The sequence below is a fragment of the Phoenix dactylifera genome, chromosome 10, assembly GCF_051530095.1.
Source record: "Phoenix dactylifera cultivar Ajwa chromosome 10, Ajwa_hap1_PhDact_Kaust_v1.1, whole genome shotgun sequence".
NCBI classification, from domain to species: Eukaryota; Viridiplantae; Streptophyta; class Magnoliopsida; order Arecales; family Arecaceae; genus Phoenix; species Phoenix dactylifera.
Window position 1 is genome coordinate 27,377,322 of NC_143199.1, and position 26,262 is coordinate 27,403,583.

A 26,262-nucleotide genomic window follows, 5' to 3' on the forward strand; every position below is an offset into this window, starting at 1 on the left:
ATATATATATATATATATATATATATATATATATATATATATATATATATATATATATATATATGAAGGGAAGCGGAGACAAAGTTCATTAAATGCTTTAATTAGCCTGCCATTTAGCTAGATGATGAATCATGACACAGGTTGGATGCATGACAGGAAGGACACATGATGTCATTTGAGCTTCAACCAATGGATAGCCAACTAAGAATAGAAATTTCATTTGTACTTGCTTTAGATGTTCCCAAGGCAAAGGCATAAACACATAAACGTTCATGATAATCACTCTTGACTACATGTACACCTAATATTGCTTCTGCAGCCAGTATACCGACCCATGGATGCAGCAGGTCCTTACAATATGAACCAACTGCTCAAGAATACATCATAACCCGAAGAGACGATACATTTCACTGGATGATATTACAACATGATTGCACATATACTCCAGAGCCAGGAAGGACACCAGATCAGGTGAAAGATTGAGCAGTGGATCAGGTGAAAGATTGAGCAACGGATGAGGTGGTGACCAGGCCAGATAACAGACCAACTAGAGAAGCACTGCTGTAGGTGCTGGGCTCAGACTGCATGGAATTATTTCGGAGGTCAATGAAGGAGTCGTTCTGAAATGGTCCACCCACAAGTGCTCCTGTGGCAACATTTGGATTTGGATTAGGTGACTTAAGCCACTGCCACCCCTTGCAGCCAGTGTTGGCATTCGCTGGAATTGATGCTCCCCTATGATGCACCTGTTGTGGATAGTTGCTCCCATATCCGACAAGGTAGCTCATCTTCATTGGGTTGTCACCCAGTATGTAATCAGCCTGATAGCAAAAGCCGACAGTATCGAAGAAGATTAGAGTTATTTTGGTACACAAAGGCCTTGGGAGTTTTATAGTTTCAGACAAAGACACAGCAGGGTTGGATGTAAGTCCTAACCATACTGCATCTGAGGTTTTGCTCCCTACTTCCTAGGACAAATATGAGTAACCCAGATATATCCTAGGGTAAAAGAAGCCTCTCCCAGAGTTGCTGATCTTAATCAGCAAGCTTATTGCTGGCCATACTAAAGAAAAGAAAAGCTGCAAGTGAAAATAACCTGGGCCATGGCAAATTTGCGGAGATCCAAGGGTGAAAAGGTCTCCCCATTGCAATGCATTTCTGAGGTCCTGGAGGTCAGCATGTAATCACTATATACTACGGCAAGGAATGATGCAGCGACAGGATGCTGAAGAGAGTTCCACTGGTCTATCCATATCAATCCACCTGTAATGATCAGAAATTTTAAGTAATGTAGATAATGTAATTACATTGATAAACAAATAGCACAGATACATGAATTAGAATTATTACAGAATATCCTAGCAATACTGGATATTCTATGAACGGGAAAGACTGAACAGAACAGGTAAGAATTTATCATGATTATATTACGAGCTTGTGGTACATCTAATGACAGAAGTATTTGAACTCTATCACTCAAGGACAAGGTGACACACTGATTGAAATAGAATTACTGAAGGTTCTTTTTTGGGGGATGATTGATACTCAATGCAGGTTTATATTGAAGAGTCTAGTCAAACGAACACCTCGGAAGACCACGACAGCAATTGAAAATAACTTGTTTTGACAAAGAGCATGGTCTTCTGTATAATGAATGGCAAAGGACATGCTATCATGGACATGGTTTCCTAGGTGTCGATATTTGACATGTTCTCAATGTTCAGATTCTCCAAATGTTTACCCCATAAGAAAACCATCAAGCATGTGCTTGCAACATCAAATTGGATGTTCTTATTTTTCTATTTACAATTTATGATACATGATCCAAAACCATCTGATGGAAAATACATTACAGAGGCTATTTCCTTGTCCAATTTTCAGTTAGATGATTCACTGTTAAAGAGTTCTACTTTACTATATGTAGCTATACAAAATGATCCGAGACATTAAATGGAGAAAACACATGGATTTTCTAATTTAACTCTAGAAAATTTAGGCAGTTGATTGGTTCGTAACAAGAGGGGATCATGCGCCAGGGAACAATGTAGTTCAATAAAGAAGATATGTGTGTGTGAGAGAGTACACATTAAGCCCTAACAAATGATCTGAGCCATCAAATGGATAAAGCGCAACATATTGCTTATTTGCACTCTAAATATTGTTTAGATGATGATAAATGCCCGACAAACATGGTTAAGACATGCCCGCGGTCTTACTTGCAAAATTACAAGGGCAAAAAGGAATTGCATGTATCTTTAGTCTTGTATTTTTTTCTAAAGGTAAAACAAGTGAAAAATTTCCACATAAGAATGCTGCAAATATCGATTCCAAGAAATAAAACCTATCAAGTAGCTTAAATATAATACTCCAGCACACAGGAACTTTAAATTCGGACCTTCAATTGATACTAGTTTCTGGATTTAGATAGAGTGTCAAGAAATACAGAAAAAGACAAACTTTTAGAAAAAAGTGTATGAAATATTCACATCTAACAACCATAGACCATAGTGTGTTACAGTGACAAAGTCCAGGTCTATCTTAATCATCATAGCAGGATTGAATCAATAAAGTGTTGATGAAAGCAAAGCGAAGTACAATGTGTTGATATAAAAAGGTTACACAGAGAAGCTAAAAAACCAGATAAGACAATAAATGATCCTGTTAGTCAATGATGTTCCATTAAAAATGACGTCTTTCAAACCTACCATCCGTTCTACTTTTAGTGGCTGTAGGGGAATCTGGTAAAAAGCCACACATGACCGCTTCGGCTGTTTTCCTGTACATCTGGAGACCCTTTTGCTCTGCATTTGACGATTCTTTTGAACCAAAGAAATGCACTCTGGACAAAAGAACCTGCAGAAAGATTTGAATTAACTTTAGACAAGATCAGAATTGTTAAATCTTCATGGATGAACAACTCATACTAACGTAACAATCAACTCATTATTATAAGGTTGTCAAGATTCCCATAAGTTGCATTAGTGTTCTATATGAGTTCAGAGGATAACACTTTCCATAACATTATGTAGGTGAAGTACAAATGACATGTCATAGTTCACTTTTCTTAATAGAAGGTAATTAGATAGGTTGCGTCTCTGATTAGCAATACGAAGAAGATCTAAACTCTCCTATATGGACACAACAAAAAAGACCAAAAGGACAACAAGATAACAAATTTTAAATGATTAACATAAAGATATGAACCTATGGTGGCAGCGCCCTTCACTTGAGGCTACAGATATATTTACCTGTGTTCCTGCACGTTTGTCATCCCAGCTGAACCATGTTGGTCTTCCCCAGTCAGCAAAAGCATTTCCATTTTGAACAGTAACATAACTGAGGTATGTCTGATCTCCTGTGGCATGATAAAGCCAACTAGCTGCCCACAAGAGTTCATCCAGATAACCTGTAGAGTTGTAGAATTTCTGGACTTGTGGAATGCTGACACTGTAAGAGCCTCTATAGGTATCAGCAAAAGTAAAAAGCTTCTGGGCATGCTGAAGAAGCAAATCTGAATAGGTGGCATTGACGGTTTTGAACACCATGGAAGCTGCAGCCATAGCTGCGGCTGTCTCAGCAGCCACCTCTGTTCCTGGAGTTTTTTTATTAATTTTTGTGACAGGCCTTTTCTCAGTCATTTCTTCTGGCCTGTCCCAACATTTGTGATCTACATCAGGATCACCCACCTACCAATAAGAAGAACTTGTTTCAGCTAACATGTTCATAAGAGTTACAAGCAAGAGGCAACAAGAGGCTATCAAAAACATTTTACTAGGAAAAAGAGACAAATATGAGCAGCAGATTAAGAGTTATTGACTGTAATTATCTGTATAATAAAGCAATAAAGCAAAGTGGTTGTTTAAAATTTTTACTGAAAAAGCTATCATTAGATGCATGCAACCAAAAAAATAGAAGGAAGAACAAAAACTATTAGTTATATCACAAGAAAGTTTTCTCGCAACCATGAAAGGCGGTTCCTTCCCAAATTGTTTGGTTCAAAGCGTACCTAAACTGTATTAGGGCGGACAGGCGGTTCCAACCCTTGGCTCGAGAAAGCCAGCGAGGGAGGGGGAGGAGGAGAGGGAGAAGGAAAGAGAGGAAGTGAGAGGGGGAGAGAGAGTGGGAGAGGAGGGAGGAGGAGCGAGGAAGGGCTTTGGAGCCCCATCTCCCCTAGCCACAAAAACAGGAGCTTCCTCTCTTTTCTTCTCCGTCTCCCCCTCTCTTGCCAGCTCTGGCTGTGTCGATACGGGTCCAGAGCGGAACGACATGGCAGTGTACCGTATTGCCAAGCAACTAGTATGGATCCCAATACCAACACTACATACCTTGCTCGCAACACTACTGATTGGTCATGACATGGTTAAATAGAAAATATTTTATAAGTCTAACTTCGTGGGAATGTCATTAAGAAGGAAATTCTTAGTTATATGGTTAATTATCTTCTTAACTGTTGAAATACTAAAACCTGTTTATTTACAACTGAATTATGAATCAATTCTATCGAGCCTAGGGGAAAAATATCCCTGAATAAATATTAAATTGATTAAGAAAGTCAGTCAATGAAGAACGCAGTATATGAATTGTCCTTTCCTACTTTCTTAGAGCTAAAGCATCACTATCTGGTCAGTCGGCATAAAAGGGTAAATAAATGCAAGGGCATCTCTTGAAACTCATCCACAACAGAAGTAGCTCAATGAAACAACTAATACCAGGGTTCGCAAACTAATATATGCTGAAAGATCAAAAATATCTATAAAGTTTCCAGTGTAGGTTTCTTTCATCATGAGAAGAGTGGTTCCGTTAAACCATATGGATTTTATAGCTAAAGCACTACAGAATCAGCAAATGCTAGAGAACTCAGGTTCAAGTTTACCTGCACAATAAGGACATCATCAGAAGGATGGGCATTTATCAAATAATCCGTGATCCACTGCAGAGCATCTAGAGCTGGATTCAAGTGCTTCGCTGCTTTCATTTGATCTCCATACTCAAGAATCGACCACGACAACACCGTCGCTGTGAAAGCCATAGGGAAACCAAACTTCATGTGATCGCCAGCATCATACATCCCTTTTGACAGGTCCACCCCCTCTTCTTTCCCATCATCCAAAGCGGAATCCCCTCTCCAAGTGATCTTGTTATTAACCAGCTTACCCGCTGCAGACAATTACAAACACCATTCAATTTCTTCATATGTGACGAAAAGACGGAACTTTTCTGGGGGAAATCACTGGTGTAGCTCATAAAAACAAAAAATGAATCACAAACGAGATCTCGCATTAAATTTTAGGAAAGACGCAGGGGATCAGAGACAGAAGGAAAGGTACATTTTTGTACTTGAAAGAACTGCAGAGCTACGGAGAGAGCTTCGGCATATTTCTGAGTGATGGCCCCCGGCGGCCCGGGAACGGGAAGCACCTCCGCGTGGTGGGTCTTCTTCCTAATGGCGACCACCGCCGCGGTGACCACGAGAGCCGCGACGACAAGCACGATCAGCCACCCAGTGCACCCCTTGGTGTACTTCGACGCTCCCATTCGCGGATCTGGAGATGCCTCGAAGCCAACCACAAAGAACCCAGCAAAATCCTCACCACGTTAACTACAGATCTTCAGAGAAAGGAATGCTATAGCTGCTGGATCTTCTAGAATCCCTCCAGACGGACCAAGATCTTAGTTTACACGGAGCTCTCCACCGAACGCCTTGAATCGATAGGAAGCAAGCAAAAAAAGAAAAAAGAAAACAAACTAGATCTTGGTAGAAGAACGAGAAGCAACCGAGGACTTCTAGGGTGCAGATCACGCCGGCATTGGGGGGTGGGAGGACCGGACGAAGTGGAACTCCGAAGAGATCGCTCGAGCTTGGTAGATCGAATTCGAGCTCGGAGGATAGGATTCCAAGGGTTTTTTGAGATCTCGATCGGAGAAGACGAACGAGGGCTTGCTAGGGTTCAGATCTGGCGAGGGGGAAGAAACAAAACAGAGCGTTCTTTCTAAAGGCGGGACAGCTCGCCCTCACCGTACTGGTTCGGAGATTCGCTGTTCGTAGCGCAAAAAAAGCCCTCGACTCAGGAGATATTTAAGAAATGGCTGCACGTGACGCGTCCCGCTCAACTGGCTGGGCTCGTATCAGCTATTCTTTTTAGGACAGCAGACAGTATTATTATCGAATCAGAGTCCAGAAAATAAGTGGGGCCCAATAAAATATGGTCCCGTGTAAGAAAACAGTTTGTGGCATATGGTATTTGCTGCATGGTACTATACTGATCGTTTTCCTGTGTGACTCGGAAGCCCTACGATTATAATAATGCTACAAGGCACAGCTAACGTACCAAACCCAAACGTAAATCGCTGTGGCAGAAATTGATTGGTCGAATTATCGGGGTTTGGTGTGAAGAAACGGTGGGGATTTGGTTCAAAAACAAAGACGTTGTATTGGTATCACAGTTGGGGTCCAAAGTAGTTGTCGGTGAAGAAACTCTTGGACTCGGTCGGCGCCGGTGTTTGCGTTGGGGAGCGGTGGCGTCCGTTTAGGGAGCGAGCGGAGGGAGGCGGCGGCCCAGCCGCGTGAATATTTTTAGGTTTTTTCTGGTGGGGGCCAGCTGAAATGGGGCGAGCTGGCGTCTGGTGTTAGGACCTTGACAGCGGATGCTGTCGTAACTGATGTTAAGATACTGCTTTTGGACTGGTTTGGCGGGTGGTGGCGAGGCCTTGTCGGTGAAAGCCTTGCAATTCTCACTCGCAGATGGCAAAAATAATTAAGAACAAGAGACTCAAAGGAACAGTATAATATGTGACCATTTGTTGTTTTGCTTCTCCTGGACTCCAATGAGGTGTGGATTCAATTATATATAAATCTTGAGTAACACTGCGGGTGGAAAGATTGTATTAATCATCATGACATAAAGAGAGGGCATGGTGAGATGATGTAAACCAGCCAACTAACCACCAAATTCCATCTTACATCCTTTTCCATGATAGATCTAAGATCTCTATGGAATTAAAAGGGGGCAAAATAGTGCACCTAACCCAAGTGACATTCCTATTAGAATGGTAGGATGAACTCTAGTATACATTCCAAAATGCTACATGGAATCTGAAGCCACATCCATTGCAGGTGATGACATTCTTCCATTGGCCATATCTGAGACAAATAGTCTTGATTTAGGAATAAGACAGGGATGAGGATTAGCATAAGTCCAGTGCTTGATTAAGTCTTCGAAAAATTTCTATAAGCAATGAATAGCTCTATGGATCAAACTTACTTATATTATATGTAACTACTCAACCGAAAACCATCATAAACTATTCTTAATATAAAGGATTGATCTCTCTCACTCTCGCGATAAAGCAACCTAAGCAACAATTATCGTAGGATTTATAGTCAGGCTAAAATAAGATAGCCAGGCACATAAGTATTCTGGTAACATATTTTTCTTATTCTCAAACCTACGCAGATAGGTATATTGAATGAAACCAGTCTTTTTATCTATAAAAAAAAAATGTAAGTCTTCTTTCTTTTTTAACATGAGCCTATCTACGTACATCTCTACATTTTCCGTATTCTCCATGACCGGCCGGTATCTACCATGTTAACATTTTTGATCTCTATGATGCAAGTTTCATCATTATCAATCTTGTTTTATTTTTCAATTATGAATGATGCAAACTCATTATAATTGCCCATGGGCTTTTGCATAGTATACTGTAGGCAATTTTAACTCACACAAGCAAAACCACACTTCAATTAATGTGAAGCTTGCAAAACCATGCTTATTATTTAAATTGTGTTAACCCAAGCCATGCCCTTTATTGCCTTAAATAAATAAAGTAGATATTTCTAAATCTGTCAAAACATAATTATAAATGCTTTCACCTTTATTTTTCCCATCATTATTGTTATCATCATTATTTGAAATTTTGAATGGTTGCAGCTCTTTCATGAAGCTTTCATCATGAGGACCATGAAAAATTCCAAAGACAAGTAGCTCCTATTTGGATTCAAGGCATCCATAATTAAATATGCTCTTAATCTTTGTCTCTTCGTAACATAATATGATATTCATCCCAAAGAATCTATTCTTTTTTCATCGTTTTGATGGGATTCTGGTTATCTGAATTTATGCAGAAATCTTGGTTAGAAAATGGCACCCAACTCAAAGCCAACATGAAATATATCTTGCAGGGCCCTCAGCCAACCCAGTCCAAGCCAGATCAGTCGAGAGGAGACAAGCCGAGTACCGGTGACCGCATCCAAGAGACCGAGACTTACTCCCTATCCCATGTCCCCCCGCCCGGCTTTTATTCTCTGGAATCTGCACTGATTCCTCCCAACCATGATTGCAGCCCGATCCTGTACCGCAGGGATTCGATCAAATACCATACTAGCCGTCGGTTCAACCCACAGAGGCGCCGCTGCGAGAGCGAGGACCCTCGCTGCTCGCCGGGATCGGGTTCGCCGCCGTGGGTGCGGCGGCAGGGATGGGGGAAGGAGGAGGGCGGGAAGGGGACTGGGAGTGCGGGGGGTGCCGGAACCGCAACTACGCGTTCCGGTCCCTGTGCAACCGATGCAAGCAGCCCCGCCTTTTGGTGGACCTCAAGACGCCTGCCGACTCCAAGTGGCTTCCCCGCATCGGTGACTGGATCTGCACCGGTTTGATCACCTCCCACCTCCTCTCGATTCCTGTTCCTGTCTTTCTATTGATTGCTCTATAGTTTTCTCCAAGTTGCTTTGGATTCGGAGAGCGCTTTAGTTGTTTCGTAAGTAGGATCGAAGTGTATCTTGCTTTTTAATGGAGTTTAACCTTAACTTTCTTTTTTTGATTATTTTTGGGATTGGGAAGTGGTCTTAATTAGGTAAGGTGGGGAAAATGATTGGTTAGTTGAGGAGCTTACAAGAATTGAGTTCCTTCAATTTGAAACTGGAGTGTGAAAGGTGGGTGGGAATGAGATTTGAGTTAGAAAAGATGTGGAAAGGGACATTTTGTATTGGTAATGGTTTTGTTCTTGCTGGGAACCAGATGTAGTACTGGTGCGCTAGTTCTTCTACTAAGGATGCTAGTATGTGTACCATCAATTCTATTAAGCCATCTGCTACTCCTATAGAGACCTCGAATTCTACTACATAACCAAGCTCACTGACTGTATAGGTGTTTCTTCTTCTTCTTCTTCTTCTATATTAACTGTTTTTCTTGGAACTGTGTTTTATTGATTTGTCAAAGGAGGATTAGTGGGAGTATTATTTGTGTAACTCAATATCATGGCTTTTAAGGGTCCCGTGTTGGTGCTGTGTTTGCTTGATGCTGGCATGTTACGTGCTGTTCCATGCTAGTGTTTGGCATGCATTGGTGTGTAACCGTGCCATGTATCGCTGCAAGCCTGTCATGGTACATGCCGAGAAGCACGATTGGCACTTTAATCCTTGCAATAAGAGCACTCTTACTTTTGGGAGGTGCGGTTTTCTTGTTTCTCCCTCTTTGAGTAAGAACTAAATTGAGCAGGTGTCTTGATTAAAGAAAAAGGACAATGTTGGATGCCAAGCAACTCAGGACTCAAAAGTATTCCAAATTATATAATAGTGTAGATATATTGAGAGGCTCTATAGTGGGATATAGCAAATTTTATTGTGGCTGCCAATGAGATCATTGTCTCAAGCTCTTGAATTGACCTTCACAATCCGACAATGGCTAACCACATTAGCACCTATACAAATTATCTGAAGCTGTTTGTGTTTTGCTGACTTTAATTATTTTCTTTCGACCTCACCTGCTTTCATACTCCTGTAACTTTTATTTGGTTTATACCATATACTTGCTTAAGTTGGACTATATGAGTGGAAGAAATCTACGAATGTCTGAACATTGTTTCTCTTGGTTAATAAATTTACAAATGGGAAGGTGACTGATGTTGTGCAACTTAAATTCCTCCAGTGTTTGAATAAGTTAAAAATTGATTGATGTTCCTGTTTATCTTACTTTTCTGTTAGAACAACAGGGTAACTCTGATGGGTTGCAGACCAATGATGCAAAAATCATTTTCCTCGGCACATGTCTCAAAACCCCTGTTTGGACCAAATATTATTGTGCTTTGCTATTAAATAAATATAATATATGGTAGTTTTCTCAGACTAGAAATTTTTTTCTAATTGTCCTTTGCTATTCATCGGAAATTTATTATTCTGAAGAAATTAATGGTTACGTGATAGACAAGGGTTTCCATATGTAGCAATGGCACTCATGAAAATTCTGTTTCTTCAAACATGACCATGGCTTCTTTATCTTATTGGAATTAATTTTTGTCTAGTTTATAAAGGTTGTCCTATCACCACTGGACTGATGGAAATAGTTTGAAACCATGTGACCCCATTGACAAAAAAGGATGTAAAAAAAAACATGGTGTAACAATTCATGGTAAATACTGCATGTGTTGGTCTTAACTTCCGGATTTCTTGATCGAAGGAGCAGTGAGTGACATGGTTGTTGTTCTGCTATCCATTAAGGGCAATTTTCTTAGAATTAAATTTTTTAGCATCGGATTACTAATTTTTTTCATAGTTTGTGAATATGGAAAACTGGAGTACGATTTTACTGCACTCTGTGGATAACTTTTTGTTTTTTTACTGGTTATATGTTCTTTTTACATCTGCAGATCGTTCTTGATTGATGGATGATGTTTTATTCTGAATTTGGTTGTATAGTTTTGTTGTTGACAAGTCTATCGGCAATTGAGATATTGGAATTAACCCAACTTGTTAATCCCAAAATACTCCAAACTGTATTCTTGTTTACAAGTCTATTTAACTTGAATCTGAGATAAGGAATTTGCTATATACTGCATGATGGTTACTGCATATCTGCTTGTTTCATATGTGCCTTCATCTTGTATGGCTGATTGGTATTATTATGTTTATTGGTTGTGCTGTTCTTGCTGTCTGTACCACTGGTTGAGTCTGGGTTTGGGTTTGTCTGCCAAATGGATTCAATAGGTTGCAGTAACAACAATTATGCGTCCAGAGAAAAGTGTAAGAAGTGCGGCCAGTCAAAGGAGGAAGGGGCATTGCCAGCAATTGCAATGCCTGGAGTAACTCTGCCAACTTATGCACAATATTTTGCCATGATTCATGGGCCACCTGGATCAAAGATGAATTTTGGGATAACAAGCAATCCTGCTATTCATCCACTTCCACCAAGTTCTGATTGGTCATACAGGGAACCTGATAGATATAGGCTTCAGTCTGCTTCCAGCTGGTCCTTAAGTGGTAATAGTGGAAGTGAATACTCAGATGCAAGTAACAGAAATCAGCTTCCTGTGGTCCCAAATGGATGGCGCAGTGGTGATTGGATATGCAACTGTGGCTTTCATAACTACTCATCCCGTACACAGGTAACTTTTTTTCCACTCAGTGGGCATATTTATATCAACAGCTTGCCCCTATTAATTGCTGCAACCTTACATGGCCTCAGATACATATTATATTTATTTTTTAAAAATTAATAATGGTCCAAGTGTTATACACTCATCATTTTGGAGGAGATCTAAATGTTCTATGAATTAATAATCACGTACTTTTTTTTTCATAGAAGGATTTAGTGAATTCAACTGAATAGTTCTCATAAAGTCTAGTCATTTTGTCCTAATAAAGCATTAACACATATATCTATTGACAAGTGTCCATCAATCATCTATTCATGTTGCTGCTTTTGAGAGACCAATTCATTCCTTAGTAGATAATGCAACCAATTAAGATTCAGGTTCCAGGCTCCAAATCCTGTGGGTGTTACTGAGTAATTTAAGATTTTGCTGCACATGCACATATACATCGTGGTGTATTTGACTTGTCTATTATTACATACTGTGCAATCTATTAGCACTTAAAATTTGCTGCTTCTCAAAGGTGCTAGCCACAGAGTAACATGCATGGGATGTATTAGTCAAAGAATCATACATGGAGTTCCTAGTGAAAGTGAAACTAGCATACTTTTCTTGGCAGTCTTATACTTGAAAAAGATTGCACTTCATGGAAATGCTAATCTGTGGATATTCTCCTACCTCATCACTTGATGATACTATTATTAAAGTATAACTAAGTATATAGTTGTTATTTTCTCTCCTTTTCTGTTAAAGTGATATGAAAATTCTCATTGCTTTTGTTGTAAAACATACGTTCACAATCATAATCATGCAACATGATAAATACTTGCACAGGCATGAAAATGTTGTACTCCTCTCTTTGGTTACTGAAGTTCATCTTTCCCTCTTCTTTTTGAAATGAATGCCTCTGAGTCAATAACTTTAAAGTCAACTTTGATGGAGATTTGGATCTCAGTAAATGATGAGCTAGAGCAGGAATTCTCATCAGAGATGTCTGTTGTTTTGTCTAGGGTCTACCACTGATGGTGGAAACTTTCAATATGGCCGAACTTGAAAGAGTATGGATAGGATTACCTCAGTAGTGAATTTACGGATTGCAGAGTCATGCTAGTAGGGGGTTCATTAGTGGTGATTAACTTTATCTGTAAGGAAGGATTGTTGATTATCTGCAGCCTTCTGGTTGAGGACAAGGATTCTTAGTGGGGGAAGGTGTTATACATAGGGTTATTCATGTGCATGGAGAAGAAAATAGACCTGCTGATTGGTTGGTTAAGAGCACCTCTGGCTTTGGAGAATCCTTTTTTGTGGAAGGAATTGGTTTTTCTCCTTCGGTCATCTTGAGCTGGCGAGAATAATAATGCAAACTGCCTTATGTACAGTGATGTAATTGTCTCTATCTTAACCCCCCCCCCCCCCCCCCCCCTCTTTTCCCCAAACACACAAAAATAGGAGGAAAGATATCGAACTCGCTAGCTACCATATCTGATTATTGACAATTTCTCATGTTTAAAACATGGAGCTTTGTTTTGTTGGACCGAAAGTGAAAATAAAATCATTAGCTTAACACATCCATAACACATGTGCCTGCACACGTATGTATCTATGCATGTATGTGATTATAGGTATTTGTATACCCTCAGATACACTTTTTTGTTAGATGTTATGAACAAAAAGAGTTTTTCTTATTACATCATAAACACAAGATGAAAATATTTTTTTATTTCCTTCAGCATTCAGCACATTTGGAAAATCTATACAATTTCTTTAACACCATGAGCTTTTAATTTCTGCAAATTACATTCTGGAGCTTGATTTCTTCTTTCTCCTGCAGTGTAAGAAATGAATTTCTACAAATTACATTCTGGAGCTTGATTTCTTCTTTCTCCTGCAGTGTAAGAAATGCAGTGCACCTGTATTGTCTGGTGTTACTTCTTCGGCACTGAATTCAGCAGTTTCAGATACATTTCCAGGTAATGCATATTCTTCTTCATTGATTTTGAAATCAAATGATGTGCATCTCAATGTGGGCTCGTTGATGATTCTTTTATCACTTTCATCATATTATTATGTATGCCCTTTCTTCAGAGGCACACTATCTGATTGGTTGGATAAACATGATGCATTCTGTTAAGAATGTTCTGTTTCACATTTCTTCTTTGTGATCCTTATCATTTCTCTCTTTGTGCCACATTTTTTTCACATGTATCTGCTCGAACTTAGATTGGAAAAGATGGGGTTTTCATACTCACAAAGAAGGTAAAGAACTTTCCGAAAAGCAAGCGGAAACCTGATGATTTCCAGTTTGTGGCACACTTTCTTTATGTGTGAGACACTAATAGTTTCTAGATCACTGTCAATGATTAATGTGAGCATTTTCTTTCCGGAGCTTTTGTCCGGCTGTTGTTATCATCTTTATAGTTATTTCCATTGCATTCATTCTTTGTCCTTTTTCGTGTGCTGATTTAGTCTGGTAACACCAGATGCAAGACAGATACATGAACCTGTTATGATGCATTGTACTACATAGGTAGACGTGCGCAGATATCTTATGGCAAAAAGGATATCTACTGATTTTCTTCATTAGAGCAGACTACGATACTTAACTAATAATAAATCATGTTGCTTGATATGGATTCTCGTTCCCCATGCGAATGGTTGCAAATTACCTCTCAAAGTTACAGATTTATGTAAATGGTTTCCTATGAGTGGATTCTAGTCTATGTGATGAATGTCATCCTTAAAATTGTTATTAGCTGTAAGGGCTCTATTATTTTAATGCATGTCTATTGTCACAGTCCTAGTATATTGTTATAATCAAAACTGTTAATCCAGCTTTGAGAACAAAACGATTGGCATCAGAAGAGCTTGTTACTGACTGGAATAATAAAAGGCTGAATGCAGGAGATATACATAGTCATTTTCTGGTAAGCCTATTATTTAGCTATATAGTTATTGCTGTTGTACCTTGGATGAAATTTTATACTTTCATTTTCTTTTTTTGGAAATACAAGACAAGTGGACAGCAGCAGTCATATCAGGGTTTCGAGCAACCAGGAGGATCCAGTTAGGATCAATCACTTGGAATGTATGCTAAATATTCCTGTGGGAAATTGTTGCCAACACCAACAATGCAAGTAAATACGCAGTCTGCACAGCAGAGAGCAGTGCCTACACTTCTAGGAAAAGGGTGACAGTGACTTCCTTTCCACAGTCACTTATGCTGATATTCTGTTTTCTGTTAAGCTGCTATGATATTCTCCTTGATTATCTGACATGTATTATGTTGCCAAGCAAACACTTGAGGGGACCATTGATTTAGTCCTATCCATTTTTTGATCCTTTTGATGATCTTTATATTTGTTACTTGCATAGTTTTAAGGTTTATCTATTATCCACTGGTTTGCAAAGAAGTATTAACTGATATGATGCTCTCGGTAGATATAACTTTTCTTATTGGTCAATGAGGGTTTTTGGGAACAACAAGTCAAACTTTTGATTTCTCTTTTGCAGTAATTTCATAACATTCTTCTAAAAATTATTTTTTAATTTTGACACAGTAATTGGGAAAATGCCAGTGATATTTACATTTTCTTATGGGATAACGTTTCTTTCACTTATATGTTTTCGGTCATCTTATTTGTTCATTTGCAAATGATCATTTTACTTTGACAGCAAGATATTATGAAATTACATTGACTTGAAGAATATGGATATTGCAGCTACTAGAATCTTACTGGAGTCATATTCCGAATTTGGTCATTTTTGTTGGAAATGCACTAGCCATTTTGGAAAATTTCATGGAGTGTGTACATAATATTGTTCTTCATGTTTGTCCCAGTTGAGGTTTTTATTCCTCAGTCTATAAAAACCAAATTTGTTACTTCATTTTAAGCTCATTTTACAGGCTTAGTTGATAACCATGAGCTTGTAGTGCTGTGTTAGGTGATGCATGAATGAGATGCTGAATTTCATTAGAAACAACTTTTAGATTTTACTACTTTACATGTCTTGATTTGTGGTGTGTGTCTATGGAATTGGTTAAGACTAAGCATGCTAATTAATTCTTGCTTCATTTTTAAATTTTCTTGTATCATTTATTAAGTTGGTTCTTCTTACCAGCGCAAAACAATGGCGTGAAGGGGACTGGATGTGCAGTAACTGCAACAATCACAATTTTGCATCTCGTTCTTATTGCAATAGGTACTATTCTGTTTTGTGAACGCTTTATAAGATTATCGATGAGCATGGTTTAAATCTGCAAGCATTTTTGTTCATTTGTGAACAACATGATAATTATCTAGTTTACTTTAGCAAAAAGTGTTGCAGTGAAACAATAAGAGATACCATGATCAGTACTGATGGATTACTTGGTTTAATGAACTGATCTGTCTTGCAGTTAATATTATTCATAAAGCTCTGGCTCTTTGCTGTTCTTTAATTTGAAACATCTACATTATGGATAACTGTAAGCAAAAATCTTATCTGTCTATGTACAGGGACTACTTTGATATGTTAGGATCTGTCAGCTAATCTTTTTTTAAGCTTACACATATTCTCACAGCAAAGCCTATGTTTACATATTATTTTTAAAATTGAACAGCTAAAGTAAATCCCGCCGAAGTGTAGAAAAAACCAGTTGGACATGATGGTAATGAACTAATGAACTACAATACTGATTTCAGTAAAATAATGTATGTAAAAGACAAATTACAAGTTGACAATTAACTAATTTCAGCAGTCATGGCCATTCTTGATGAAGAACAGAACATCACTGAGAGTATCTCAGATTGGATTCTCAGAGGTAGAGCAAGTGAAATTCCTGAGGAATAACAATCTGTGGTTAATGGTCAATAATTAATATTTTTGTTATGCATTAAGATGTTTTAGATTTCACATTTTTACAATGTACCACCCTGTAGACTCACTGACTTCAGCAATCATCACATTTCCATGGATGGTAATTATGTAATTTGTCCATATATAAGGTTTGTTCAGCTCATTTGTTGGATACTCGTTTCATTGTTTTGATTTTTAACCTATTAGTTGTCATCTAGTGTTCAAAAGCAACAACTTCACACGCATCATCCTCACCAAAATTCTCATTACAGTTTAGATAGTTCAAGTATGTCCAGCTATCCACCACATGCATTGCATGTGCCTGGCAATAGCATGTATGATGTGAGATATCTAAATTAGCATCAAATATGCAACAGAAAATTCCATAATATATCCACCAAAAAGCAGTACATCTGTGATGCAATCATTGGTCCATGGAGTTTCTTGTTAGAGTGTTCTTTATTGTAAAATTTTTAGATAGTTCTTCGGGCACGAATTATGAAATCAATAATTTTATCAGTATTCCTGTTTCTGTTTATTTGTCATGTAGCATCCACAATGAAGCAATGCTTGTGGGTGTAATTCATAGTTTTTAAGATTTTAAGACATCTTTTCAGTCTCCAATTGCCTTGTTTCACTCTCTGAAACTCGGATATTATCAATTTGATGTTGACTGCTAATTGATCCTGATTGCTTTCAGTTGCCCTTTGGTTTTATTGTGCTGATTCAATTTTCTTTTCGGGCTCAATTATTCTAATATCATTCAATTGGTGGATCGGCGATTCTGAATATTTTCTTCATGCAGATGTAAAGTTCAGAAAGAAGTTGCTTTGCACTCTGGAAGCGTTGGGTAGCGTAGCTCCTTTATTCCCAGACATGGCTGATTGGTCTTAGAACCTAATTGAAGGTTGGTCTTAGAACCTACCAACCTACTTGATGGGAAGAAAACCATCAGACTAGAAGTGGGTTTTTTCTAGTGCTGAATAAACATTCACCGGTGTGCTTAGTTTTGTTTATATTCTTATAGTACAGATTCATTGGTAATGTGCCTTCTCTTGGCTGATTTCAAACAAATATGTGCTCATAAGATGTTAATATTTGAGTTCTTAACTGAAGATGTAACATGGATGTAATTTTGAAGATTATGCCGCGTATCTGTTAGTTTTACAAAGTATATGCAACTGGCCCTAACCAAAATGTTTTAGGTCAAGCTTCATCTGCAGGCCCTTCGATGTATGGACGCCCTGGATGTTGGAAAATGTGTTAACCATGCATCTAATTGTTTGTGGTGAAACTCATTCTAAGTTGGTCTTTCTTCTTATACTTCCTAACAAGTAGATTCTGAGTTGTTCTTTCTCTTAAACAGGAGAATGGTCTACAATGCTGCTCAGATCCTCCAGAGACCATGATGTAAGGAGGATCATGGCATTTGGGCATGACATTCATGGCTCTTTCATGAATGCTTCCACCCCCTTTCTTATATATCAACTCTTAGTTTCATATTTTTAACTCTTCATCGAACTAACATCTTCTTGCAGCTATATTTGTTTATCATGCTATATTGTACTATTTATTTATTATAAATTTTAGCATTTACAGTGCTCTCATTCCATCTAGAGGAGTTTATACGATGATGAACATGGAATAAATCTTATAATATAAATCTATACATGTAGTTTAATTTTTGGTAATAATGTGAATCTTTTTTACTTGATATATGACCTTAGTAAGGTGGGGCTTCTAAATGTCTTGGATTAAACTTGAACTGATAAACCCAGCCAGTGGAAATTTACTTCAACTCTAGATAGAAATGTTGAATGCAAATTAAACCGAGTAGAACCTAAAATCGAGGCAACTACATCCAAAATTTTCCAGTGAATTAAATGGATTGAGCTCTCATCCAATCTTGCAAAGCTCTCATACAAAAGTGGCAGCAAAAATTAAAGAGAGAAATGTTACTGTTTTATAAATATCTAATTCAGTTATATTGCAATGTAACCTTTTTGTATAGTTTCAAGTTGTTGAGGGCCTATTCGGAAATTGTCTCTGTAGCTCCGGCTTCCCCCCTGCCCTCCTACGCTCTTTTTTTTCCACTGATTGGCCATTGAAAACTTTCAAAACAGACACTAAACTGAATAAAATCGTGGGGTCTTTCTCTATAGATATTTATACAAGACTTAGGTATTAGATAACCTATATATGATTGGCCTATAAAAGTAACAAGATGTGGATCAATAGGCGATTCTCCTTGCAGCAGAGAATGGTGAAAAGTTTATTGAAATCCATATTATGAAACCACCCGTATGATTTAATTATGTGGTGCCTTTTTACCTTAACAAACATGTTAAGAGAATCATAAATCAAACATATTATGCAAGAAAAAAAATAATTTGGTAGCATGGAAATATTCTACAAGTCCTTTCTAGTAATTATGGGTCGATAAATAGAAAATTTTCAAGTTAGCCATGTAACTTTTTACTTTTTCTTTTTTTTTTTCAATTGTGATTTTGATAGTCTCAAGAACTTCTCCATGAAAAATGCTAAAAGCCACTTATTTAATGACTTGTCAGATTATCAATTTGATGCGATAATCGATAATTACCAAATCAATATTAGAGCCTCATCTCACATCACCCAACCCTATTTATGACACTAATCCCGAACTTCAACATCAGCGTAGTGACATGAGTGATCAGCCGAATGGTGACCGGAGGGATGATGAGTAGTAGTATTAATGAGAATACTTTACTAACATCAAAATTCTTTATTATATTATTTAATAAGAAATATTTTGAATTTTTAATAATATATATGAATTATTTCCGGTGTTACTATATCAAAAAGCTAATGGGAGCAATTTGTTAGCTGCACTTGCACAACAATTGCGTAACAATTTTATAATATATTGTTCTTGTAGTTGGCATTGTTGACGAGGTATCATGTTGTCCATATACATATATCTTTATATGGTAAATATCTAAAATAATATTTTCTTTTTTTGAAAAATATTTTATTTAATATTCTGTTGTAAATAAATAATATTTTAAATAGTATGTCTTATTCTTTCATAATATTTTATTTAGATTAAATATGCTCTTACTCTTTCGAGTTTCACATGTATTTTTAAACAGCTTTTACATTTTAAAAATCTCTAACTAGGTCCTCTAATTTTTAAGTGCAGCTTAATATAGTCTTTCTGGTCAATTTTTGGCACTAAAAAGTTGCATGTGATGCACATATGATATTTTTTTTCTTTGCCCACACCAATATTTAACATATGGGTAAAGATGGAGCATAATGATTAACTGAAAATTTTTATTTTGATGATATAATATATGGATGATGATGCGGCACCCAGCATATGCCACAGTGAAATTTTCAATTCAAAAGTAACTAATCACCAGGTGCCATATCATCATTTATATGCTACATCATCAAAATAAAAATTTTCAAATATTATATCATATCGTCATCCATTTATTGATATTGGTGTCGGCGTGGAAAAGAATATCACGTGCAACATTTCGCGGCTGAAAATTGGCCAGAATCAGCCAGAAAAACTACACTGAATCACACTTAAAATCGAAGGATCTAATTAAAAAATTTTAAACTATAAAAATTATTTAAAAATGCTTGTGAAGATGGCAGGACCAAAAGCATAATTTATGTTTTACTTATGCTCCAGTGTCATGTTTATAATTCATTATTCGGCCCAAGTATCCTTTCCCCTTATCCATCTACGTAAAAGAAGGTCATATCCATCTTTTGACCTCATCCCGGATCAGCCCACCAACCCAAAGGCCGAAGCACAGGATAAAAGACGGGGAAAGAAGCCGGCACCGGCAGACCGGCGCCTCCGTAGGTACCAATTTTCGGATCTCGGCGCCTCGATTTGATTCTTGTTCTCCTCCGAATCGATCGTTTTCCGCTTCATGTTGGAAATCATCGCAAAACTAGGGCTAGGGTTTTATGAGTTCAATGGTTTCTCCGGAACGAAACAGTTTATAGTTCTTTCCGATTCTTGAAACAGGGTAATGTGGAGCTATTGACTGATTAGGGTTTTATAGGTTTTCATCGGACGTTAGGAGTTCCCAAGATGTCATCTTTAATCGTTCTTAATTGATTATATTTGGAACTTTGTTTTCTTTGCTATTGCTGATTCATATTCTCTTTGGCTGTATGGTTTTCATGTTTAGTTATGTGTTTTAAATTCTCTCATTGAAGTACGAATGTTGAGTAGAAGGTCCCAATGCCCCTTGATTTATTTATTTTTTCCTGATATTTTATTTTTAATGAGCTGGCACCAAAGCTTTCTCCTTTCCATCCATATACTGCTTAGGTCCTGTCTATTGATATATCTTTAATTCTTCATACAAGCATGTACATTAACGTTCAGGTTAGAGTGTGTATCTAAATTGTTACTTGATCAGTAGGAGTGAAACTAGTGACTTTTTGAAACTTTGGATGTGATTCAACGGTTTTTGCTTGTGTTTTAGTAGGAATTACTGACATATTTATTACTCCAAATTCTCTAGTTACCCTGATTCACAAAACAGCTGAAGATATGTATGGGCTTCTTCACTTGAGTGTTTCTTCTTTCTTTTACATGCCAAGGAAAGCTTTTGACCTGTCCATTAGGCTGCTATGTCTACAAGACTCTGTACATGTGACTCTATTACTTGGTTTTACAAGCCTAGATGTTTGGTGCTTTTTTTTCCTGTTAAAGTCAATGAAGATCACGGTTACTTATTAAGTAGGTGTTAGTAAATGTAATTAATAGAATATACATTTAGCGATTCCTTGCTCTCTTTTATTATTTTATTATCTTAATAGATCATTTTCTCTTGTTCAGACAATAACAGGTCTCGCCGTGCCACAACATAGTGAGAGGTTATGGAGAATCAAGTTGAGGATAGTGGGTTGTTGACCCTGAAAAGTCCATGTAATGAGACAGACATCACTTGGAGGCAGGTGTTGGAGCGGCAACAATCTCAAGTTGAAACATTAGAAGAAAAACTTTTGGAGGTTAAGGCTAATACCCAATATTCTGAGGATGCAGCGAAAAGTGAGTTAGAATTTCTTTGGTGCAGAGTCAAAACTACTGAAAAATTGATAGCCAACTTGAAATCAGAGGCTAGAATTATGGCTGATCCTCATTTAACCTATACTTCATTTGGGATTAAATATCAAGAGGGGGTCGGGTTTATTGATAAGTGTGGCATACCATTAGCTGGTTGGTCTAAGGATGTTGATCTTTCTTCTTTTGAAAGCTCAGATGAGGAGACACAACTGGCAGGTAGCATTAACATTGGATCCATTGATGCTAATGATGGAGCATATATTAGTGATATCTTGAAGTCAGTTCATATTGTAACAAATGTAATGGAATCTCTTGTTAAGAGGGTTATAATGGCAGAAACTGAAGCTGCTAGTGAAAAAGAAAAAGTGAAGTTTGGTTTGGAAGAAATTGAAAAGAAAACGCTCCAAATCGAGACCATGTCGGCAAAGGTTGAAGAGATGGAGAAGTTTGCAGTGGGTACAAATAGTATTTTGAATGAAATGTGGCAGAAGGTTGAAGATATGGTACAAGAAACATCCAGGCAAAGACAACGAGCTGCAGAAAGTGAACAGGAGCTTTGTCATGTGAAGCGGGATTTCGAGTCACTAAGATCCTATGTTAGCAGTCTTATCAGTGTCAGAGAAACCCTTCTTTTGTCAGAGAAGCAATTTCAAACAATCGAGAAGCATTTCGACCGGTACTTTTGTTGTATATTACTTGATCCAGAGTTTTTTTAAAACATTTAGAAACATAAGAGTTACCTGTTAGCCGGAACGCAGCACAACAGAACCCACCTAACAATTTAAAATTGATCATCTTGGTTAATTACAAAAATGTGCTCGACAACCAAAATTCTGAATTTAGATGTATCATGCATGAACATGAAACTTTTGAATACAAGAGCTTAGAAGGTATCTGTCCTATAATGCATGGATATCCATCCTCGCTACCTAATTATTATGCGAAATTAATATTACTTCTATACAATTGCTCTAATTTGCAGAACTTTTATTTTCTTTATTGTGTGTCACTTAGCTCCTAATCATTCATAGCTAATAAATAAATGACAACAAAGCATATGCTAACTACATTTGTCTGTATTTATTTTTTATTTGTAAAAGAATCTATTAATGTGGAAGTTGGCATGCACAGGATAATTTTATGACAGACTCAAATTGTTGCATGGAACAGGCTAATTGCCAAGACCACTCATCTGGAGAACGAGAAGATGCAGAAAGAAGCTGAAGTTCAGAAGCTCATGGAGGAGAATGTTAGTCTAAGAGCCCAGTTGGACAAGAAGGAAACACAATTGCTGGCCATAAATGAACAGTGCAAGTTCATGGCATTGAACAATTCTAGCATCTAGTTCATCATTTAGTATCCATCTTGCGACCCCAAGGCTTCCTTATGATGGTAAAGTTCCTTCAATCATACTGGGTATTACTTTTTTGCTTTGCAAACTAAGATTCTTCCAGAATTGCATTTTCCATATAAGAGGCTGGCAGTTAGTGGACCTGCATCTATTACTTGAAACAAGAATTATTGAAACTCACACTAGTAGTAGGTGCGCCATGACATATTAGGTCATTAGCTATCAAAAGTAACACTTTAATTCATTCATAGAGTTGAAATCTCATCATATAGAAGTATATTCCTGTCATCATCCTTTATTTATGTCCTCATCTATTCAGGTATGCTTAAAGGAAGAGTGCAACATGGGGGAAGCAAGACAATATTTTTGAAGGATACATGGGCATGCTTGTATCTGTGATTTGCCTTTGCTTTCCAATTGGATATCAGATGGCCACTGAGTGGTTCTTAAACTTCTAATTCTAAACCTTTGGAATAACATGAAACCTGCTGTCATTTGTTGGGAAAAAAAAAGCCCTATCTGAATTGTACAGTCTTTTATTTACTCTGGGTTATGTGACATGTCTATATTATACCCAAAAAGAAAAAAACCTAATCTTCTGTTAGTTATTTCAATGTGTCATTGTTGAATTCCATGTTGGCAGATTCTGTGCATCAGATGGTATGAGAACAGTGGAACCTTAATCTAATAGTTTACAATAAAAGGTGTCCTGTAAATTGTGTGGTTTTCCTTTTAAACTATGCTTTGTATGAAACATGATCACTCATTTATCTGGTCACCTATCCAATTGTTGCATTTTATATGGAAGGAACCAACTAAGATTCATTAGCTTATCTCTGAAAATACTTAAAAGAAAAATGCCTATATGTGCTGTTTCTATAATTCTCCTTCTATGTTATTTTTACCTTTCCAATTTTAGTTGCCTTGTTAGCTGGCACTATTGCCTTCAGGATTTACTAATGACAAAGCATCTGCATTATGACTGGACCAGACATGGGTTTAGGTTGCTGGGCATTTTATTTTGGCAATGAGATGAAAATTAGAGAAAATGCCAACTGGCCAGATGGTAAAGTCTCTTGGTTGTGTGCAACCAAACCTGCCTTCACTAAGGGTGGTTTATTTTAGGGGTTTTGAGGGAGGGATAAAGGGGGTTTGAATAGGCCAGGCCCAGTTTTAGGCTGGGGTTGAAAGCTTTTGCTTGAGCCCAGTCTTACATGAAGCTGGCCAGAGAATATTAGTCTGAACCTGGTCCTGGCCTAGTTTTTTTTGTTGGCCTAGGCTCTAGGGGGGTCCAGTTTATCTTTTACCAATATTAAGAGCCTAGGCCAAGATATGATCAGCAGGCCCTAGCTGGAACTAATTCAAGCCAACGCATATGGAGCCTAGGTTAGGCACTGGGAAAAAAAGCTGAGCCTGTGCCCGAATTTCTACAGGCCATAGCCTCTGGGCCTAATTTGCACATTGACAATTGTAGAAGGCTAAGCCTGATGTTGAGTCCATAAAATTAAAAAGAAAAAATGAAACAACTTAGTCCAATTTATTATCATCTTGCTTTTTTTGGTTTCAGTTAGTTTGTAGGGTTTTGCAGTTTCAGTTTTTGTAGTTGCTTCAGTTTTATATGCTTTTATGTTCTTATTTTCTGTTTTTTTTGGTCATTTAAATTTTCATGTTTTAGGCAATGGTTGGTTGTTTCTCAGTTCTTGCACATATGTAAGTGTCATTTTGGTAGTTTCGGTCAATAATTATTCATTTACAATATATTTGGTACTGCTTTCTAATGTGAGAGGCCAGCAACCTGGAGGTTGCATTTGATATGGAACATATGGGTTTATGTAGGCAATCTCGTCAAAACTAGTTTCACCATATTTGGTAAGAGATGTGATATTATTATTTGAATTGTCTGCTGTTACTGCTGTTACCCCATTTTCTTGGAACTTTTATATAATCAAGACTGAAAGGGGAGGTCATGGAGAAGACAGGAGAAGCACCATAAAAAGTTTGAGCTAAATGGTTCCATGGAAAGTGAACATTAATGAATATGCTTGAAGATGCTTCATATGCTGCATTGTGCTTTATGTGGTATTCCTTTTATGTTGTGCTGATCATGCTAGTCTTTATCCATCTTTATCCATCCCAACCAAAAAAAAAAAAAGAAAATTTCTCACTTGAAGTGGATGTGGAATTATCTGAACACAATAAACATGTTTCTGCATCCATGTGTATGGGCTGTCAGTTTAGGTTTCAATTATACATGCTTGAGTTATAATCTTAATTATACCTGTTAATATTGTATTCCTGTTGTACTTGTTAATGTCAGAATAGTAACATATGCATATCTGTATCTTTATTCTACCACAAACATTATGATCCTACTGTGACTGCAGGAAAGTGAACTTGTTTTGGAGGAAAAAAGGTGGCCATAACCTGCCTCAGTTACCAAGAGCAAGGAAATAGTCCCCTGATCCTGAAGAGCAGAGTGAGGAGAGAGAACAAAAACTGTCGGTAATCTGGATTGCATTTGGTGCTTGAAAGAGCAAGCAAGTGCAACATATATTAAGGATTAGGGTGCAAAGGACCATTTGAGAAGCAAGATGCTCTATTTCTCAACATATTTTCATCCAATTAATCTGTGACATGATTCAATACATGCACCATTTAGCTAGAGGTCTTGGACCTTATGCCTCTTGTGTGTTCTGGAGTGCTTGGATGTAGATGCATGTAAAAAGAAGCCAAATCATGGCTTGTATGTGGTCGGCATGATTATTGCAAGAATTCCAAGTTTCTTTCTGTTCTTTTGTGTGTCCACTAAGAGGATGGTTCTCAAATTGTGTTACAGGGTACCGTCGGCACAGTTTCCTGAGGGGCTAAAACAGGCCCCATTTTTGCCACATAATAGAATAGCAAGATGGTGAGATTGAGACACAGCATTGCATGGAATGTTTGCGGAGATGTAATACATGCAGGAGGACGCCTGAAAGTGCTTTTCACTGCTAATGAACCATTGAGGCACTTGGTGGATTGCATTAACCAAGCATGAAATGAAGGCGTTGCTTTAAGCTGAATCCGGATGTTAGTTGTCTCCCTCCTTCCACATAGTCCTGATGGTACCCTGGGATGGATAAGGTCTATGTGCATGTTCATGAGTGTGACCACTGAATGGTCCTTATCCTCTTCTTTGCTGGCCCTCCAAAGTGATAGACAATGTTTGGACACCTGATGTTTATCTTGAGAGGGAAAGACAATGCCATGGACTAGGTATAAGCTGTAGAAAGCAAGGTCATTGTCATAAATAAAGCCTCCATTGCCCAAGATGTCACGGCAACTGAAAGTTACTGAATGGCAATTCCCCAATTCACTGGTCCATTATGGATTCATTACCTCATCTGGGGTGCTCATCTTTCCTAGGCTAAGCTTGTGGCAGACTATTGCCATTGCTCTATGTAAGAGTGTATCTTGGAAATATAGTGAAGTATGCATGGGATGGTGATGATAAAGAGGGCTTTTCACAAGGCAAACAGAGAGGTGGTCCAGATTTTTTCCCCAGTGGATCATGGTTTTGAGGGGAAGATGATCATAGTGTAGTTATCCTGGTGCCTATACCAGTTTTGTGAAAGCAGTCTGTTCCTAC

At 37.8% G+C, this 26,262-nt stretch overlaps 3 protein-coding genes across 4 annotated transcripts; 2 read left to right on the plus strand and 1 right to left on the minus strand.

The window, feature by feature from the left end:
• Window positions 1–190: 190 nt before the first annotated feature.
• On the minus strand, window positions 191–6,050 carry LOC103714054 (endoglucanase 24-like). Its single transcript, XM_008801185.6, has 6 exons — window positions 5,328–6,050; window positions 4,874–5,157; window positions 3,249–3,686; window positions 2,706–2,853; window positions 1,097–1,263; window positions 191–821 (listed from the first exon to the last, which is right to left on the minus strand). The coding sequence occupies exons 1-6, from the start codon at window positions 5,533–5,535 to the stop codon at window positions 492–494; spliced, it is 1,575 nt and encodes a 524-aa protein (XP_008799407.2). The 5' UTR covers window positions 5,536–6,050; the 3' UTR covers window positions 191–491.
• A 1,957-nt stretch (window positions 6,051–8,007) lies between these two features.
• Window positions 8,008–17,377, plus strand: LOC103714055 (zinc finger (Ran-binding) family protein). The gene is given in 7 exon segments (XM_008801187.6): window positions 8,008–8,650; window positions 10,982–11,379; window positions 13,259–13,337; window positions 14,200–14,291; window positions 14,379–14,554; window positions 15,487–15,567; window positions 17,009–17,377. Coding segments are annotated over 7 exon segments (1,047 nt in total). The 5' UTR covers window positions 8,008–8,478; the 3' UTR covers window positions 17,058–17,377.
• Window positions 17,378–19,915: 2,538 nt separating this feature from the next.
• LOC103714056 (uncharacterized) lies at window positions 19,916–25,426 on the plus strand. Of its 2 annotated transcripts, none has more exons than XM_039115473.3 (4): window positions 19,916–20,065; window positions 21,056–21,959; window positions 22,454–22,675; window positions 25,019–25,426. In XM_039115473.3, the coding sequence occupies exons 2-3, from the start codon at window positions 21,097–21,099 to the stop codon at window positions 22,626–22,628; spliced, it is 1,038 nt and encodes a 345-aa protein (XP_038971401.3). In that variant the 5' UTR covers window positions 19,916–20,065; window positions 21,056–21,096; the 3' UTR covers window positions 22,629–22,675; window positions 25,019–25,426. The 2 variants fall into 2 exon arrangements, with proteins under 2 accessions (XP_038971401.3, XP_038971402.3); XM_039115474.3 differs by having other exon boundaries at window positions 19,982–20,234.
• Window positions 25,427–26,262: the final 836 nt, after the last annotated feature.

Excerpts from the sequence above, each read along its gene's own strand:
- LOC103714054 (XM_008801185.6), bottom strand. The coding sequence starts at position 5,535 with ATGGGAGCGTCGAAGTACACCAAGGGGTGCACTGGGTGGCTGATCGTG. Across the intron at positions 2,854-3,248 it reads ACAAACGTGCAGGAACACAG|GTTCTTTTGTCCAGAGTGCA; the intron begins GTAAATATATCT and ends ATCTTTCTGCAG. Across the intron at positions 1,264-2,705 it reads CACTAAAAGTAGAACGGATG|GTGGATTGATATGGATAGAC; the intron begins GTAGGTTTGAAA and ends TGATCATTACAG.
- LOC103714056 (XM_039115473.3), top strand. The coding sequence starts at position 21,097 with ATGGAGAATCAAGTTGAGGATAGTGGGTTGTTGACCCTGAAAAGTCCA. Across the intron at positions 21,960-22,453 it reads ATCGAGAAGCATTTCGACCG|GCTAATTGCCAAGACCACTC; the intron begins GTACTTTTGTTG and ends TGCATGGAACAG.